The 16738-nt window shown below is 42.1% G+C and overlaps 4 protein-coding genes across 5 annotated transcripts; 2 read left to right on the forward strand and 2 right to left on the reverse strand.

The window, feature by feature from the left end:
* The first annotated feature begins 37 nt into the window (after nt 1-37).
* LOC108152653 (charged multivesicular body protein 7) lies at nt 38-2212 on the forward strand. Its single transcript, XM_017282147.2, has 5 exons — nt 38-182; nt 473-1016; nt 1075-1294; nt 1359-1568; nt 1634-2212. Exons 2-5 carry the CDS (start codon nt 567-569, stop codon nt 2086-2088), a joined length of 1335 nt encoding a protein of 444 aa, XP_017137636.1. The 5' UTR covers nt 38-182; nt 473-566; the 3' UTR covers nt 2089-2212.
* Nucleotides 2211-9016, reverse strand: LOC108152652 (rho-related BTB domain-containing protein 1). 2 transcript variants are annotated; one of them, XM_017282145.1, is made up of 13 exons: nt 8731-9016; nt 6560-6805; nt 6398-6501; nt 6129-6326; nt 5520-6056; nt 5196-5451; nt 5016-5132; nt 4871-4957; nt 4017-4100; nt 3681-3923; nt 3354-3624; nt 2839-3013; nt 2211-2780 (listed from the first exon to the last, which is right to left on the reverse strand). In XM_017282145.1, exons 2-12 carry the CDS (start codon nt 6737-6739, stop codon nt 2862-2864), a joined length of 2229 nt encoding a protein of 742 aa, XP_017137634.1. In that variant the 5' UTR covers nt 6740-6805; nt 8731-9016; the 3' UTR covers nt 2211-2780; nt 2839-2861. The 2 variants fall into 2 exon arrangements, with proteins under 2 accessions (XP_017137634.1, XP_017137633.1); XM_017282144.1 differs by having other exon boundaries at nt 2839-3034; nt 8731-9015.
* Nucleotides 9017-10443: 1427 nt separating this feature from the next.
* LOC108152750 (insulin-degrading enzyme) lies at nt 10444-14715 on the forward strand. Its single transcript, XM_017282308.2, has 15 exons — nt 10444-10519; nt 10581-10679; nt 10738-10875; nt 10937-11071; nt 11133-11403; nt 11467-11695; nt 11748-11950; nt 12041-12126; nt 12196-12655; nt 12771-13121; nt 13189-13420; nt 13480-13686; nt 13748-14040; nt 14109-14318; nt 14379-14715. The coding sequence occupies exons 2-15, from the start codon at nt 10624-10626 to the stop codon at nt 14610-14612; spliced, it is 3105 nt and encodes a 1034-aa protein (XP_017137797.1). The 5' UTR covers nt 10444-10519; nt 10581-10623; the 3' UTR covers nt 14613-14715.
* On the reverse strand, nt 14465-16069 carry LOC108152751. Its single transcript, XM_017282309.2, has 3 exons — nt 15585-16069; nt 15110-15526; nt 14465-15046 (listed from the first exon to the last, which is right to left on the reverse strand). Exons 1-3 carry the CDS (start codon nt 15844-15846, stop codon nt 14709-14711), a joined length of 1017 nt encoding a protein of 338 aa, XP_017137798.1. The 5' UTR covers nt 15847-16069; the 3' UTR covers nt 14465-14708.
* Between the last annotated feature and the right edge of the window lie 669 nt (nt 16070-16738).

A 16738-nucleotide genomic window follows, 5' to 3' on the forward strand; every position in this document is an offset into this window, starting at 1 on the left:
AATATTATAAAACAGATGACACTAATCATTATATTCATCATCAGTGTCATTTTCCTTGGCATTTGGGAAAAGCATTTCTTGTTCCGGTTCAAAATAAGCAAGAAAATACACTGTTTTATAGTGTATTCATCTGTATATCATGTGTATATCATCTCAATTTCCAGGCCAAAGTATACCGAAGAGTAAGTGATGGTACCAGTGCTGTTAGGTGTTTAATAGATACAAAAATTTATACTCCATAACGGCTCAACATCTTGTTGACATTTCGTAATATTTAATTATGTAAAATGTATTGTATATGTATATGTTTACATACATTATATACTGTAAGGTTAGTGCTGAAACCCAGAACGAGGCCCATATATTACGGGCTCATTTTGAAGTTACTGTAATGGGTTTGTGTGTTTGTGTATGTGTTCTTATTTTATTTATTTAAATTCTTCTTTTTAAACTTTCCAACACTGCAAAACAGCTGGTAAAACTGTCAAGACACGGAACAAAACAAAAACAAGAAATCAGGCACTTAATTTATTTAATCTGGAAAGTGGATTTAAAAACTGAGCGCAATGGCTCTTGATACGGAAAAATCAAAATTTAGTTTCCCTGCTTGCTGGGAAGACGGAGGAATTATGCAAATTCATTTCGCAACGTTTCGCCCGCGTCATTTAAACATTGAAGATTATGAGACAAAGATGAAATTCTGGAAAGATCTTATAACGCAATACCTCAAGTTTTGGGGCCAAATCACGTTTAGTTTGCGGGACCTGCAACTAAAACTCATGAGAGGCGACCAACTGCCTGCCTGTCTCGATACAGTTTTATCGGAGATGTACCAGCAGAATCAGATCCGACCGCGCACCGATCATGATCCAGAAAATAGCTGGACCGGATGGCTGATAAACAGCCTGGTAAAACGTCCTTTATCCTGGAGCTGGCTCAAGTTAAAGCACAGCGTTGTGGGCGAGGATGTGGAGGCGACGAAACTAGTGGAATGGATACATCTGGAAGTTTTAAATGTAAGGAGAACACACAATAACTTTAACTGCTTACAATCGTTGACTCATTCGCACCCAGGACATTTGCGGCCTTATGATTAAGAAGATATTGCCCGAGAACCGAGGAAAACTGTTCCATTTTGATGCGTTCAAGTCCCTTTGCGACGTCCATCACATTCGCATCCATACGGAGAAGGATATCTTTGCTTGCCTGATCACCCTGCATGCCCGTCATCTGGTTGGGTTGGAGTTCAAAACCGAAAAGCAAGCTCGTAGCATTCATTTAATAAAAATACCATGTAAGTGCTGAGACACTGACTATAACGGAGAGCCAATACTGATCCCTAACTTTATTCAATGTAGTCAAGGAAACAGACGATCTTAGCATTAATGAATTAGATCTTGGCGTTCACCGTCTACAGATCACACAAGCAGATCTACTTAAGCAGCTGCAGAACCTAGAGGAGGAAATCAAGGCAAACGACGAGAAGGCGCGTCAGTACATAAAGGAGAATAAGCGGCAAATGGCCAAGACGTACCTTCGCAAAAGGCATCTGGTTGAAAAGAATCATGGTAGTGTAAATGATCCCTCTTAGCCTTGGCTACAGTTCTTTAACTCTTTCGATTGTGATTTTCAGAGCGACGCAGCCTTGCACTATACAACATTGAATTGCTCCTTTCTAGCGTGGAAGAGGCCCAAAACAGTGGCGTAGTTCGCGATGCATATAAAATTGGCTCCAGCACATTGCAAAAAATTCTCTCCAACTCTGGCCTCAAGTACGACAATGTCGATGAAGTTCTGGCCGATGTGCAAGAAACTCTGGAACAGCACAGAGAGGTCCACGATGTCCTGTCCAATGGCGTGGTAGATACAGCCTCCACCCAGGAAGATGAGCAGCTCGAAAATGAACTGCGCGCTCTGTGTGGGGAAACTAATTCAGTATCGAATGCAGCCGTTATCAACAACAACGAGAGACTAGAGGTCGTAATTAGTGATCAAGAGATGATTGAAATGTTGGCAAACCTTGAAGTTGAGGATGCTAGCGTCTCTCTACCAAGTACCAGAACCGTAAAACTACTGCAAGAGTATTAGCAGCGCATAGTTAAATCTTTGTATTAGAGTTTTTTTTTTGTATAATTTTTATTTAAGCTATGCCAAAAAAACCAAAAACTTTGGTGTTTGATTTGTGCATTAAAGAGATTCCGCACGAAAAGTACGTTTATAGTTTGCTTTATTCTATTTTCATTCTGTACAAAATGCGTCCTTATAATAAACTATGGCTTATGGCTATGGCTAGACAAATGTTTCCATAAGTAGGAATTCGAAAATACACGAGACATACATGCTTTGTTTTCCTATCCATTATAGTATCATATACAGAACGAGAAAAGTGTACATCCAATATATTGTAAGGCAATACAGCGAAATGCTTCGCATCGCCCGAGGTGCATGTGCCGCTCCAATACTCCAGTACTCGTACCATGCTTTGCATAATATATACATATATGTATAGGCGTATAAATATAAGAAATCCGAAGCACTTTTCGAAATGCTTCTTTGTTCAGGTTCGGCCTTTATATATTATATATACATATATGTACTTATATATGTATAAATCTAATAATCACTAAGGCAAATTTGCGCTCCTATGTATTGCAGACACGCCACTCCCAGTCCAGTCCCATAGGGTTTGTTATGTGTGGATTTGGAAAAGTATCAAAATACTTAAAATCGTACAGATAAAGCAGATCAGTACCGGCAGGATGACAATAAAACGCAGTGATCTGCAAATAAACAAAAACTATTAGGTGAATTATGATTCTTTCATTATGTTTTACGAACCTTCCTTGCCCTAGGGCCGGGTGTCAGAGATTCAGATCCATGTCAGCCTCAAGATCAATATGGTTTATCGAGTTGGCCGTGCTATTGAAGATTTGATTATCGGATGTGCTGTTGTTGCCCGTTGGCCCCGCTGTGGTCCCGCTGTTTTCTCCGCCCGTACCTCGCTTCGATTTACCTAGCAGCCAGCAAGAGAACACTTTTTCCCAATTTTGCACATTAATTATCGCGAAGATGGATTTGAGTTTTTACATGAGAGAGCAAGGAAATTATAACAAACGGAAAATCGTAACTAGGCCTCAGAGAACTGACGAAACTATATACATAAGTAAAAACCGCCGTCGTCGACTTTTTCCAACACTAAAGTAATTTTAAGTATGTTAAAAACATAAAAAATTGTGTGCGAAAACCAATCTCGATTGAAGCCTTAACTCGCCTGAACTTTTGTAGGTGTCTGGGTACACATGTTGGGATGTGGGATGTGGGAGAGATAGAATGAAGAGTGTGTGACCACTTACCTCCTGTAAAGCACAAACAGCCCTCGTCATCGCTGGGCGAGTCTCGACGCGAGCTCTTTAGCTTTACTTCCTTGTTCAGCTCGTTTAAACAGCGCTGATAGTAGTCGTAGTCCTTCAGATACCACACGGGTGGCCAGCGATGTTCCCGCAAATATTCTTGATTATCCTGGTGCAGCGCCTTCAGGCCCTTGAGTGAGAACTTACAAATAATGTTGTAATTGACGCACAGATACGACATGCACCATTCGGCTAACTGATGTGCGTTGTGCAGCTGCGAGGGAAAACACAATTAGTAATGCAAATACTTCACAATTGCCAAATACTAACCTTTACTGGCTCCAGCAACTTTAAGCAATGATCCACTGTTTCATTGGTTTCGTTCTGTGAAATTAGTGTGAGATCCTCGATGACTCGGCACTCAACTAGATTGAGCAGACGCGGCAGGCATAATCGATTGGCTAGCTCTAGCAGATTGAGACATTTGATGGCCGAAATAGGTGGAATCTGGTCAGTGTACAGATAGCACAGTAGCTTATGGAATGTGTAGATTGTAACGCCAGGGAATACGATCTAACACACAAAGAAACTTGAGCTTGTTAATAAACACACACACACACACATAATAGCAAATCCTACTACTGCAGCCTCATCTAAGACTCTTACCACATTGGAATGAGCTTCGCGAAAGTCGCCTAGCAGCATGGCGCGCATCACGTCGCACCGTCCCACCAGTACAGCCCGGTGTGCCTGTAAAAATTACAAAATTTACCGAAGAAAAATATTTTAAAGTAGACGTGGGCAGGGTTTTTATACACGATACTTAAAGAGTATAGCGGTATATTCGATTTGTGGTGCAAGTGGTGCGTTTCCGACACCATAAAGTACAGACAAGTATATTCCTCTAAGCATCGATAGCCGAGTCGATAGAGCTTTGTCGGTCTGTCCGTCTTGTTTCACGCCTAGTTCTTAGAGCTCTAGAGTAACCAAATTTGATGTACAGACCTCTGTGATATCACACTGAATCCAGTTTGTTTCAAAATGTTTGTCCCGCCCCCTTCCTTGCAGAATCATAGAGAATGATCATATCCACCAGATTCCCTAATCTGGATAAGATTGGATCATTTTTATAGACAGAAGGAACAAATGAAAGTGCAGTGGCAACGCTACGCCTTTCACGCGCTTACTAATTTTCTCTCTCTCTCTCTCCCCCTTTTTTCTGTCTGTCACACTCTTCCTCATGCAGTGTGCGCGCTCTGGCGGAGGGGAGCGAGATAAAACAGCTGGTGTTGTTGTGAGTATAGAGAAAAAAGAGGCAGATATAAAAAAGCTCACATGTACATATACTAACTCAGGATCGGGTATAAACATAGAGTCGCGGCCCTTGCCGTTTAAAAAACATTAAAAAAAAAAATGTATCATATTGCGGTTGTGCGTCTGGTAGACAGCGGTTGTCGAACAATAAATAAATCTCGGAGCACGGACGTGGCTACCTCTTCTCCAAATATATATCCTCTTACCTTCATTAAACCGTCATCCAACTCGAAGGTGACATCGCTGAAGCAGCCGTCCCCAATGCAATGACGCTCCAGACTTTCTTTGATGCGCTGAAATAGCAAGGAGCGAGTTAAATCGAAATAGACATAATCAGAAGGCATAGCTTACAAGACAAATGTGCGGATTTGGTTCATCACTGGAGGAGCTGTCCATAACAGTTTGTGGCTTGGACAGAAGCTGCGTCAATTGCGGAAGTTCTAACAAATCGGCGGCATCTCTGATTTCCTGTCAGTAAGCACAATCGATTGAAAATGTCACCATGGAGGCAGAATGGTGGGCTTTCTTTACCTGCAGATTGTTGCAGCTTTTGTCAATGGTGCCCGTATAAATAAACCTGAGGCATTGGTGCAGGGCCTGGGGCGAGATGAGCTTGCTGAGCGTCACAATTGTTTGCAGTCCGTTCACGCCACGCTGGTTCTCCACCTGCATTAGGCGTATGCTCTGTAGAACAGGATGATGTAGCTCTCTGTACAGATCGTTGGAATGCTTTGACTCTAGAGGCAGGGCCTGATAGCTAGAGCGCCGCTTCAAATGTTCCCACATCCTGTGACCATACAAAAATAAAGGTTGTTAGCCCAGGTTCCATATTCAAAGACAACTGTCATCACATACCGCTGTGTTCGGGATTCGTAGCGGATAAGAGACTCAGTGTCGTCGTTAAAGTCCGCAATGGTCGCCTCTCCGAACGTTGAGCTGACCATACTGGACTCGCTGCTACTGCGACCTCCCATGTCGCTTAGCTCTGTGCTCAGAAGACGCTGGAATGTACTAGATGCGGCAGATAGCATAAATCTATGCACGGCAAACTTGGTTCCCCCTGCCCCCACCAGGATGAGGTCTGTGTAGGCTTGCGACAGGAACATGTTGTAGATATCCTGCCGGTAGTGTCCCACCATCACGGTGACCTCTGGTGGCGGCGGTTTTGGCGGCCGAAACGGTGCCTGCAGCAACGGTTTCTGCACCTTCTTCAGGTTTGTCATCCAGAACCGCTGCTGACGCCGGGCAATCAACGCCGAACGGATGGCATTCTCAAACACTTCATTCACGCCAAAGTACGTAAAGACACTGGTCTCGTAGTAGGCAACGCCCAGCTCCTTGGCCACAGCTCGTGCCTCGTCCGGCATGACCAGGTCGCTCTTTAGGGCGGCCCTAAAACAAACAAAAAGAGGCAGAAAAAGGTAAACGATGGGACTTGTGCTTGAGGTGTGTAAAATAGCATACCGCACAAATGTACCCTTTTCACCAAAATATGAAAGATAATTCTCATCGCGGTACATATAACGTAGATCGTTTTTGCAGCCCACGAGTATCACGGGCACATCGGGACAGAAGCGTCGTATTTCGGGATACCACATAACCTTGCAGTTTCGCAATGAAATGGGGCTCGCGATGGAGAAGCACAGCAGCACCACATCGGATCTGCCAAAGAAAAGCGCAAAAGATTAGATACGCTCTAAAAAGGCATTCATTCTATAGAATTGTTGACCAACCGTCCGTAAGCAAACCGTCGGTCTTTGTCATGATCGCCGAATGTATCCCACAGCCGCAGCGAGACATTCACTCCATCGACCACCTCCCATGACCTTTCAAGTACCTTGAAGATAATAAAGGAATTATATGGAATGCATACATGTAAGAACGTTGCAGCTTACGTCTTTGTATATGCGATACTGATCGATAGCCCACACGGTTGGTACATGCGTGGAAAGCAGCTGCGAGAGCGAAACATGCTTGTTGCAGGCTCGTGCACAGATAAGTCGCGTCTTACCCACTGCTGTGTCTCCCACCAGTACGCACTTAACCAGCTCTTGATGGGGCTGTTCGTTATCCATGTTCGACAGGAAGCCAACTGAAAGGGTTCGGGCTCGGGTTCGGGGTTCCCACAACTGGATTCTGGACTATAAAAAGAAAAAAAAAAAGCAAATCAACTAATTTTTCTCTATGTAAATATGGTATAAGTACATATGTAGATCAGTAGATTATGGAAGTTATAGATTGCTTTCGAAGATCGTATACTTATTACTCGCGGAACGAACAAAGAAATTAGTTATAGATATTTCCTCCTGCCCTTATGAACATTTTGTATTTTTGTGTTGCGGAATAGACGTTCGACTAAAGCTTGTCTTCTTATTCATTGGTTTAACGATATTAGGAGGAGAAAATCCATTTTCGGCATGTGCTAATCAAGTGTAACCCTGTCGGCCATACCGTTACCATACGGTAGGGTGTGCTTTCGTCACTAGAGTTATAATTGTACCTGTTCTGCTATGTTTACGTTTTTCAATGGAAACCAGTAAAAGGCGTAAAGCAAGCCACAATTAAGAATCTTTCCATACAGTGGGATATTGCTGTTGCTTTACAAATCGATTCAGATTGGATAAATTCGAGGGCACATGCTAAGTTTTTATTCAACAATCTCGTGAAGTCGAGATATGATAATTAATTAATAATACACAGACGCAGTAAGAACTCTGAAGTCGATATGCTCGACTGGAGAACTATCCAGCCCCTTTCTTTTGTGAAAAAAAGTTTGAATTTTAAATACCTACATTTGATAGGAAAAATTACCTATAAACTTTAGGTCAGTCATTTATTGTTAGGTTACTACAGAAGAGACACGCATTTTTTAATGATCTCTTTTAGAGCTACGCGTGACACGATTCTCTCATACAAAATGACAATGCATTGACCCCTGCCGAGGCACGCACTGGCTGTCGTCCAAGCAGCTCTTTTGGTCTCGTCTCTAATTGAATTTAATTGGAGCTGCAATAACAATATCTGCGCTCAAACCTCAGCGACAAAGAGACCACACACACCAGACAGTGCATGTGTAAGATCTGGATTGTCGGGCGATCCTGAGGGCGATCTTGAGATCGAGAGCTTCAGTCTATTTTTGGAATTGGAACAATTCAAATTAAATCAAACATAGGAAGAAGCAATCGATACCCACGGCAGCTAGCAACGTTTTAACATTTTTCGATCGAACACAAAAGTACTAGAACTTCTGTAGTTGGAGTTTAAACAACAGATTAACAATTCGAGACTTTCAACAATCAATTGATAATGAAAAGAAAACAAGAACAAGCGCTGGGGCTTCGTTTGATTTGTTTTTGTTTTTTGGCACAATCTTGACTTATAATTGTAATTTATGAAGCGGGAGGCTCAAGTCAAGTCAAGTAAATAATATTATCGCAAATTACGCCAAAGGAGATAGCAATTAAAGAGGTCGGTCGGTTGCATTGTCAACAAAGATAGAAAGAAACTTAATTATGGGTAATCTAGGTTTAATTTAGCTGAAATTCCAGAGGTTATTCTGTTTTTAGATCAAAAGATAGGGTAACATAAGGGTCTTAGTCATGCATCATGCTCTGATTGCCATCTTTTCGTGAATGCCGAAATGTCTCCTTTTTATTTTGCTTGCCTATTGATTTTCTCTTACCCCCCAACACACACACGCACACATAGCACGAGCACGAACACACACAAACACGGCGCACCTACACTAATAAAATAGTATGTGGATCTTAAAGCTCCCTCACACTCACGCTCTGCTCTGAGGTTTTCTTAGGAAAATCTTAGGAAAGGAAACCGTTTAAACAGCCATCCATCCCCGGACACGACCATCGTACATGCCATGCATTAAATAAATTACAACTTTTATGCTGAAGAAAACATCAATGTGACATTCACTTGCACTTTTTAGCACGCATTACCTCTGTGTGGGTGCACACGGTGAATAAACAATTTGTATTGGCAATTGATTTGATTGTCGGTCCAGCTGGATGATTAGCAACTAAATAAATGAGATACAGTGAACACATACCTTGAGCTATCTGCCTCACAAGCTCAAATTGTACGCGTTTGGCCCAATGTTCTTACTTTTGCGTATTGCACTTGTCATCAACACACACACTAAAGCACAACATTTTTACAATAAATTGCCATTTATTTTTGTACCAACACATAAACCACAACAAAGGTCCTGGTTAAACGCGCCTCATGGTAAGAAAAATGCCATCGTTGCGTTTCCGCTGCACTGTTGTTGACTCATTAGCTTTTATTTCATGCGGAGTACCAGAATAAACGGATAAAATGCAGTTTCATTTTCAAAATATACATATACCGATGAAAAACCGAACTTATCCCACTTAAGCCCCCTTTATTTAAACAGGATAACAACTAGAGTTAAACCACGGAAAATAATACGAATAATAATTACTCTTGTTGGTCCATCTTCTCCTTTATCTTTGCTTAAACAAAAACCACGATATCATTTACCTAAACTGCGCTAAAATTCTTTAAGTTTCATCATTTTCGTGGAGAGTATTTTAATAACCACTGGGCTACAATGGGTTAATCGTTCCTGTCCATGAGCAGAAATTATATTCCTCGATTTTGATATTTGGTTGAATATTACTCGCTAGATAGGGCTCTCGGTCCTAAACATATAATTTTATCACATTGATGAATATATTTTCTACAAGATTAACTACTTTTAAGTACTCCTTTTTATTGGATTGTGCCTAAATTATGGTTTAAGCCAAAATGGTCAAAGCATAAAACGTAAATGTGTTCGGAATTCTACGTAATTGTTGGTGGTCAACAGGTATACGCTATAAGTATGGACACCGTTATACCCTATTTCATTTAATTAATTAAATACAATTTGTTTTCCTAGCTGATTTGAAACACTACTAATGCCCTTTTTTAGATTAACATGTTTTAGACCAATTTGTGCATAGGATTAAGTTTCCTGTATATATACACATCTCGATCCCGATACCTATTCTTGGTCTCTGTAAGAAGACCATAAACTGCAAAATTTTCGCTGAGATATTTACTTGTTTCTGCATTCATTGGAGCCTGAGATTACAGACATTTCCTCAACTCTACAATATCCTTTTCTCTAGAGTATATGCAGACCGCTCAACGAGGTGTTTTACTGTAAGAAATCAAAAGTACAATGAAGAGTATAAAAGTATGAATAGAAGTGTATGAGCTATACACTGTGTCCTAAACTGGCAATATTTAAAAGCATATTGCACCGCACTAAACTAAATTTTCTAGTTTTAAGGCACATTTTCTTGCCCAGCCAGTCGACAGCGAGTCCTCGATCCGCTACACATAGGAGCCATTGGGGAAAGCCCGTAAGATGAACTTTGTCCTCTGGTCCGTCCACTAGATGCGCCTCCCGCGACCGTCTCTCCCTTTTTCCGTTGCTTTTCCAATCAAATCTATCATGTATGTACATACATATGCATCAATGTACTCTATATGTATGGGTGAGCGAGCGAGTAGAAATTTATGGTGCTACGGATGGTGACTCTGGCCAAAAGAGAGCTGAGCTTTATTTTGTAGACTTCGTAATTGGTAGTTATTGGATATTTTTCCTACATTTCCCCAAGGATTCATCTAATAAATATACCGTCTGACCCTATGAAATATACCGTCTCATTTTAAAAATATATAGTGCGATAGATCGATTGCTTTTAAAAAATATTTTTCTGTATTATATATCGATCCAATATGAATATTTAACAGAATTTTTTTTACGATGTGGCAACTCTTGACGTACATATGTTAATGGTTATTGTTGTTGCAAAACGAATAGTGTAATTAAAAATTTTGCAAAAAATTATATTTTATTAATTTACCGGAGAATCCTTCTCATAGGCACTAGTTAAGGCCGGAAACAATTTGACAGATACTCCACTCAATGTATTTTTCCTGTAGAAAATCGATTTTCACCATAACAGCTCTTCTAAGTCGACGGTTCGTTTCGTGCATTACATCAAAGACACCACAGTTTAAAAATAATTTAATTTGGCAGATTGAATACACAAAAGTCACAGTTTATAGCTGCTCAGCGATCATTTGGCTCGTTTCCTAAATCCAAGATGACTCTGAGCGAGACAAATTCCCAAAAACTATTACCGAAAAAGCCAGAGCAAATGGAGCCAATTCTGCGGTAAAGTAACAACTGTTCGCTTTGCTGATGATCTCACAAAAATATAGTATGTATCCTGCAGGTTAAACAACATCGAGAAATCGCAGCAGGACACCCGCGACTACCGAGGCCTTCAATTGGAAAATGGCCTTAAAGTACTGCTCATCAGCGATCCAAACACCGATGTGTCAGCTGCTGCACTCTCCGTTCAAGTGGGGTATGTACGTTGCCCGAGGTGGATGGGATTTGTTAATTAATTCATATCGGGTCAATTGTAGCCACATGTCTGACCCACAAAATCTTCCCGGACTGGCTCACTTCTGCGAGCACATGCTGTTCTTGGGCACGGAGAAGTATCCGCATGAGAATGGCTACACGACATACCTCTCGCAGAGCGGTGGCAGCAGCAACGCCGCCACCTATCCCCTCATGACGAAGTACCACTTCCACGTGGCACCTGACAAGCTTGACGGAGCCTTGGATCGCTTTGCCCAGTTCTTTATTGCTCCACTGTTCACGCCCAGTGCCACAGAGAGGGAGATCAATGCAGTAAATACCCAACTCCATCCTCGATTCACCCAGACATGGGCACTAACAAAAAACTCGTTGCAGGTCAACTCGGAGCATGAGAAGAATTTGCCCAGCGATCTGTGGCGCATCAAACAGGTGCATCGGCACTTGGCCAAGCCGGATCATGCGTATAGTAAATTTGGTAGCGGCAACAAGACCACGCTCTCCGAAATACCCAAGTCCATGAACATTGATGTGCGCGAGGAACTGCTTAAATTCCACAAAGAGTGGTACTCGGCCAACATAATGTGCCTGGCTGTCATTGGAAAAGGTATTCTTGGTTATCTTTGGGCTATTTAGAAATGCAAAATGAATATTTACAGAATCCCTCAACGAACTGGAGAGCATGGTCATGGAGAAGTTCTCTGAAATCGAGAACAAAAGCGTGGCGGTGCCAGAATGGCCACGTCACCCGTATGGAGAGGATCGTTACGGACAGAAGGTGAAAATAGTCCCCATCAAAGATGTCCGCTCGTTGACAATCAGCTTTACCACAGACGATTTAACAAAGTTCTACAAATCGGGCGTAAGTTCAAGGTACCACAAGCGTGTGGCTTATTTATATCCATTTGAATCAAATTCAGAAAGATTTTGATATAATTGTGGTTTCTTACAGCCCGACAACTATTTGACACACCTTATCGGCCACGAGGGAAAGGGAAGCATATTGTCTGAGCTGCGACGGCTGGGCTGGTGCAATGAGTAAGTGTTCTACCCAATGCATTGCCATGGAGTTGCACTCAACTAAATATTGATTGTGGTTTCTTGCAGTCTAATGGCCGGACATCAGAACACACAAAACGGCTTTGGGTTCTTTGACATTGTGGTGGACCTAACACAGGAGGGCCAGGAGCATGTGGATGATATTGTGAATATTATATTTCAGTATTTGCGCATGCTGCGCGAAGAGGGTCCCAAGAAGTGGATATTTGATGAATGCGTTAAGCTAAATGAAATGAGGTTTCGGTTCAAGGAAAAGGAACAGCCGGAGAATTTGGTCACGCATGCCGTGTCCTCCATGCAGATATTTCCCTTGGAAGAAGTCCTCATTGCACCATATTTGAGCAACGAATGGCGGCCAGATTTGATTAACGGTCTACTGGATGAGTTGAGGCCCTCCAAAAGTCGAATTGTAATTGTTAGCCAAAGCTTTGAGCCGACCTGTGACCAGGCAGAGCCCTACTACAAAACCAAGTACGGATTGGAGCGCATACCCACGGATATTGTGCAAGTATGTTGGGGCCCTACTCCTACTCCTATTTATTTATAGCACAAGAGCGAAGCGTGTTTGTAGCGGGCTAGCTCCCTAGTCCATAATATTATTATAATATCTGATATTCTTTCAGAGCTGGGAAAAGTGTGATCTGAATGAGAACCTCAAACTGTCACTGCCAAACAGCTTTATACCAACCAACTTCGACATTGCCCATGTTCCAAGTGACGGACCCAAGCATCCGACCATTATCCTGGACACGCCCATTTTGAGGGTGTGGCACAAGCAGGACAATCAGTTTAACAAGCCCAAGGCGTGCATGCGGTTCGATATGTCCAATCCGCTTGCCTCCCTGGACCCACTCAATTGCAATTTAAATCATATGATGGTTATGCTCTTAAAGGATCAGCTCAACGAGTATCTGTACGATGCGGAATTGGCAAACTTAAAACTAAATGTTGTGGGAAAATCAGGTGGCATTGATGTACGTTCATTTACTTTATTGGCCGTTTATTTGACAATTATTTAATTATGAGAAATGCTTTTGGCAGTTCACGATTCATGGCTTCAGTGACAAGCAAGTTGTGTTGCTGGAGAAACTGTTGGATCACTTATTTGACTTTCGCGTGGATGAGAAAAGATTCGATATATTGAAGGAGGAATATGTGCGTTCACTGAAAAACTTTAAGGCCGAGCAACCGTATCAGCATTCCATCTACTATTTGGCTTTGTTATTGACAGAAAATGCCTGGGCGAATGTTGAGCTACTGGACGCTATGGAACGTAAGTATCCTAAACGCTTTAAACTGCCTTTTCTAACTGCCTTATTTTCATTCGTTTAGTTGTCACCTACGATAGAGTCAATAACTTTGCCAAAGAGTTCTTCCAACGCCTGCACACAGAGTGCTTTATTTTCGGTAATGTGACCAAGCAGCATGCCACCGAAGTAGCTGGTCGCGTCAACACACGCTTGGAGGCCACCAATGCCTCTAAACTACCCATTCTAGCCCGCCAGATGCTCAAGAAACGAGAGTATAAGCTTTTAGCTGGTATGCCACATAGATAAAAAGTTTTAAACCTAACTCTGAAACGAGTTTTTACTTTGAATAGGCGACAGCTATCTTTTTGAAAAGGAGAACGAGTACCACAAGAGCTCCTGCACGCAGCTCTATCTGCAATGTGGCGCACAAACGGATCACACAAACATTATGGTCAATCTAGTGTCTCAGGTGCTGTCCGAGCCCTGCTACGACTGTCTGCGGACCAAGGAGCAGCTCGGGTATATTGTCTTTAGTGGCGTCCGTAAGGTAAACGGTGCCAATGGTATACGCATCATTGTGCAGTCGGCAAAGCATCCGACATTTATCGAAGATCGTATCGAGAACTTTCTACAGACGTATCTGGTAAGCAATCTACGATATTATTTATATGTTAAATAAATGTTAAGTGTGAAAGCAATTGTTTCCCATAGCAAGCCATTGAGGACATGCCTTTGGATGAATTCGAGCGTCACAAAGAAGCGCTGGCCGTTAAGAAGCTTGAGAAGCCGAAGACCATATTCCAGCAATTCATCCAGTTCTATGGCGAAATAGCCATGCAAACGTATCACTTTGAGCGAGAGGAGGCCGAGGTCGCAATACTCCGCAAGATTTCAAAGTCCGACTTTGTGGATTATTTCAAGGTGACATCCAAGTATTTATATATTTGATTCAACAGCTAAACAAACATTTAACATCTGCAGAAATTCATAGCTAAGGACGGGGGCGAGCGTCGCGTTCTGTCCGTGCACATTGTGTCCAAGCAAACGGACGAGAATGTGCCTGAGTCTAAGGAGGAAGAGCCACTGGAGATCACAAATATGGAGCGTCACAAGTGCATCAGCGACATTGTAGCCTTCAAGTCGTGCAAGGAACTATATCCGATCGCATTGCCATTCCTCGACATCAAGGCCAAGGGTGCACGCAGTAAACTGTGAGCGACCCCGAAGTTTGTTCAATATAAACTTATAGTACGTGGTTTTGGTCTCTCTTTGATTTAATATCTGAACCGAATAAAATTTTGTTTCTGTCATTCATAAATACAATATGATCTGTATCAACAGCGAGTTCTGCTTGATGTACGTGCTGCCCAGAAGTGCACTGTGCGGTATGGAAAAGCCCGTCTCCAGTTTGGTCAGCTCCTGTGAGCCGAGATCTTTTGCCTTCCGGTGGCTGTAATTCTGATCCAGTATAGAGATTTTGTGCTTAAATGGCGTGCCGTCCGTCCAATGTTTCATCGTCTTGAATATTCCCCCCATATCTAAAACAATGTTCTTCTGATCGCCTGGTAGGACATGGGCATAGCCCAGCTGTAGGTTCAGTAGCTCGCGATTCAAATGATGAAAGGTGCACCTCAGCTGAAGGGATTTGCCTGTAATCAAATAAGCTAAGGCTTACTCATGGTATAATGGGGTTGTTATTGCAAAGCACTCGCCTCTGATGCTAAATATAGGACTATTGACACTGCTCGTCGAAAGGTCTTCAATTCTGTTCGTGAAATTTTCCAACTTCCAGTAGTATGTAAACAATTTAAAGTCCTGGTCAGCCAGCATGGTATTATTGAACTTGTTAACCTCCTCATCTCGCACTCCCTGCAAGGCGTTATGGTTCGTCGCCAGCTCCTTCAGTATGGGCATCTTTTTTGTGCTAGCCTTTGTCTCCATCGCCTTTAGAATTTCATCTAGTTTGACATTATTGGGAGGGGCATTCCTTTGCGTCACTGGTGGTGGAGGAGGGGCTGCGCTTATTTCCACCGAATTGGCCATTGCCACTTGCTCCAATAGCCATTTTATTTCACGAAGCTCCGCGTAAAGTTTGGTCTCTAGGTTTTTGAAGGCCAAGTTCATTTCGTCTAGATCAAGAAAAAAAATGTTAAATGCCATGTGATTGATTCGGTTTGCATATCCTACCCGATCCACAGACTCCCTTTAGGGTCTTTGTAGTAACAGCTTCGGCAGACGCTTTGATCTCACCAGCAGTCACAGTGCATACCGCTTTTTGGACCTCACTGGGATGTTCTTGGATGGGCTCTGTATCGTTGATGGTGCTGTTGACGGCATTGTCAATGTCGTCCACCTGGGCCAAACCTGTGGAAAACAGCGTGGCACATGCCACACACAAGATCCAACCCAATGCGAGACCTTCCGAAGGTAACGACTCGGCCTTAGGCATCACTAGTCAGTCCGTTGTGGCGGAGGCCTTAGCCAGAACTGTAGAAGAGATGACGGAAAACGATGACCAGGGCAAAGAGAGCACTCTACCTTGAGCCACTCGTTAGAACGATGACAGATGTTCCACATGGAATTATTGCTGTATGCGTGTCATACATTCTTGAACGTAGGTACTACTTTTAGAATGGGACCCTCCCACCGAGCTCTAAAAATAGTGCTAATATTTACACACAACAAACAAAAATGAAAAGAAATATGAATGAATGGAACACTTTTGCACACAATATTGCCATCCCCTGATATACGACTCTGTTCTATGTTCTACTGAACCCAGGACGACTTTGTGCGCGTGCAATTTTTTAAGTGGATTATGGCATGTCCGAAAATAGAATCATTTTCCTTCCTGATCTGATCCAATTGATGCAGGAATTTGTTGAAATATTTTCTTAGTAAGGATTTGTGTTTGGAGATATTATTCTTCTCTGTTAATCCTTCAATTATATAGTAGTGTAGCAGTTCGACCCAATAAGAGAAGATTCCCGACTTGAATCACTTAACTTGAAACTATTTTTGTAGTTTTTTTTTTATTTGTATTCAGTATTCACTCATTCTCTGACTGTGAGGTTCTCCAGTCCATGCATTTTATACCATAATTTGACTTTAAAATTTAATTTTGATAGACTTCTGGTACTTTGAATAATCATATTATCATTGAGGCGGCCACCCTTCCCGCGGGGGATACTCTTTCGCAAGAAACATTTGGAATGTGTGTGTGTGTGTGGGGCGGGGTGGGGGTGTAAATACTCGTAATTAACATTTTTTTTTTTACAATATAAATCGGATTAAATTGTTTGTTTTCATTTTTTCGTAATTTTCTTTCTTCTTTTTTTGTA

This window comes from Drosophila miranda, chromosome XR, assembly GCF_003369915.1.
Source record: "Drosophila miranda strain MSH22 chromosome XR, D.miranda_PacBio2.1, whole genome shotgun sequence".
Classification (NCBI taxonomy): Eukaryota; Metazoa; Arthropoda; class Insecta; order Diptera; family Drosophilidae; genus Drosophila; species Drosophila miranda.

Coding starts and splice junctions, on each gene's coding strand:
- LOC108152653 (XM_017282147.2), top strand. CDS start 567: ATGGCTCTTGATACGGAAAAATCAAAATTTAGTTTCCCTGCTTGCTGG. Junction 1,017..1,074: donor TACATCTGGAAGTTTTAAAT/GTAAGGAGAACA, acceptor ATTCGCACCCAG/GACATTTGCGGCCTTATGAT. Junction 1,569..1,633: donor TCTGGTTGAAAAGAATCATG/GTAGTGTAAATG, acceptor TGTGATTTTCAG/AGCGACGCAGCCTTGCACTA.
- LOC108152652 (XM_017282144.1), bottom strand. CDS start 6,739: ATGGATAACGAACAGCCCCATCAAGAGCTGGTTAAGTGCGTACTGGTG. Junction 5,452..5,519: donor TACGAATCCCGAACACAGCG/GTATGTGATGAC, acceptor GTATGGTCACAG/GATGTGGGAACATTTGAAGC. Junction 3,625..3,680: donor AGTTGCTGGAGCCAGTAAAG/GTTAGTATTTGG, acceptor TTTCCCTCGCAG/CTGCACAACGCACATCAGTT.
- LOC108152750 (XM_017282308.2), top strand. CDS start 10,624: ATGTATTTTTCCTGTAGAAAATCGATTTTCACCATAACAGCTCTTCTA. Junction 14,041..14,108: donor ACTTTCTACAGACGTATCTG/GTAAGCAATCTA, acceptor TGTTTCCCATAG/CAAGCCATTGAGGACATGCC. Junction 14,319..14,378: donor ACTTTGTGGATTATTTCAAG/GTGACATCCAAG, acceptor TAACATCTGCAG/AAATTCATAGCTAAGGACGG.
- LOC108152751 (XM_017282309.2), bottom strand. CDS start 15,846: ATGCCTAAGGCCGAGTCGTTACCTTCGGAAGGTCTCGCATTGGGTTGG. Junction 15,527..15,584: donor AAAGGGAGTCTGTGGATCGG/GTAGGATATGCA, acceptor TTCTTGATCTAG/ACGAAATGAACTTGGCCTTC. Junction 15,047..15,109: donor TCCTATATTTAGCATCAGAG/GCGAGTGCTTTG, acceptor ATTTGATTACAG/GCAAATCCCTTCAGCTGAGG.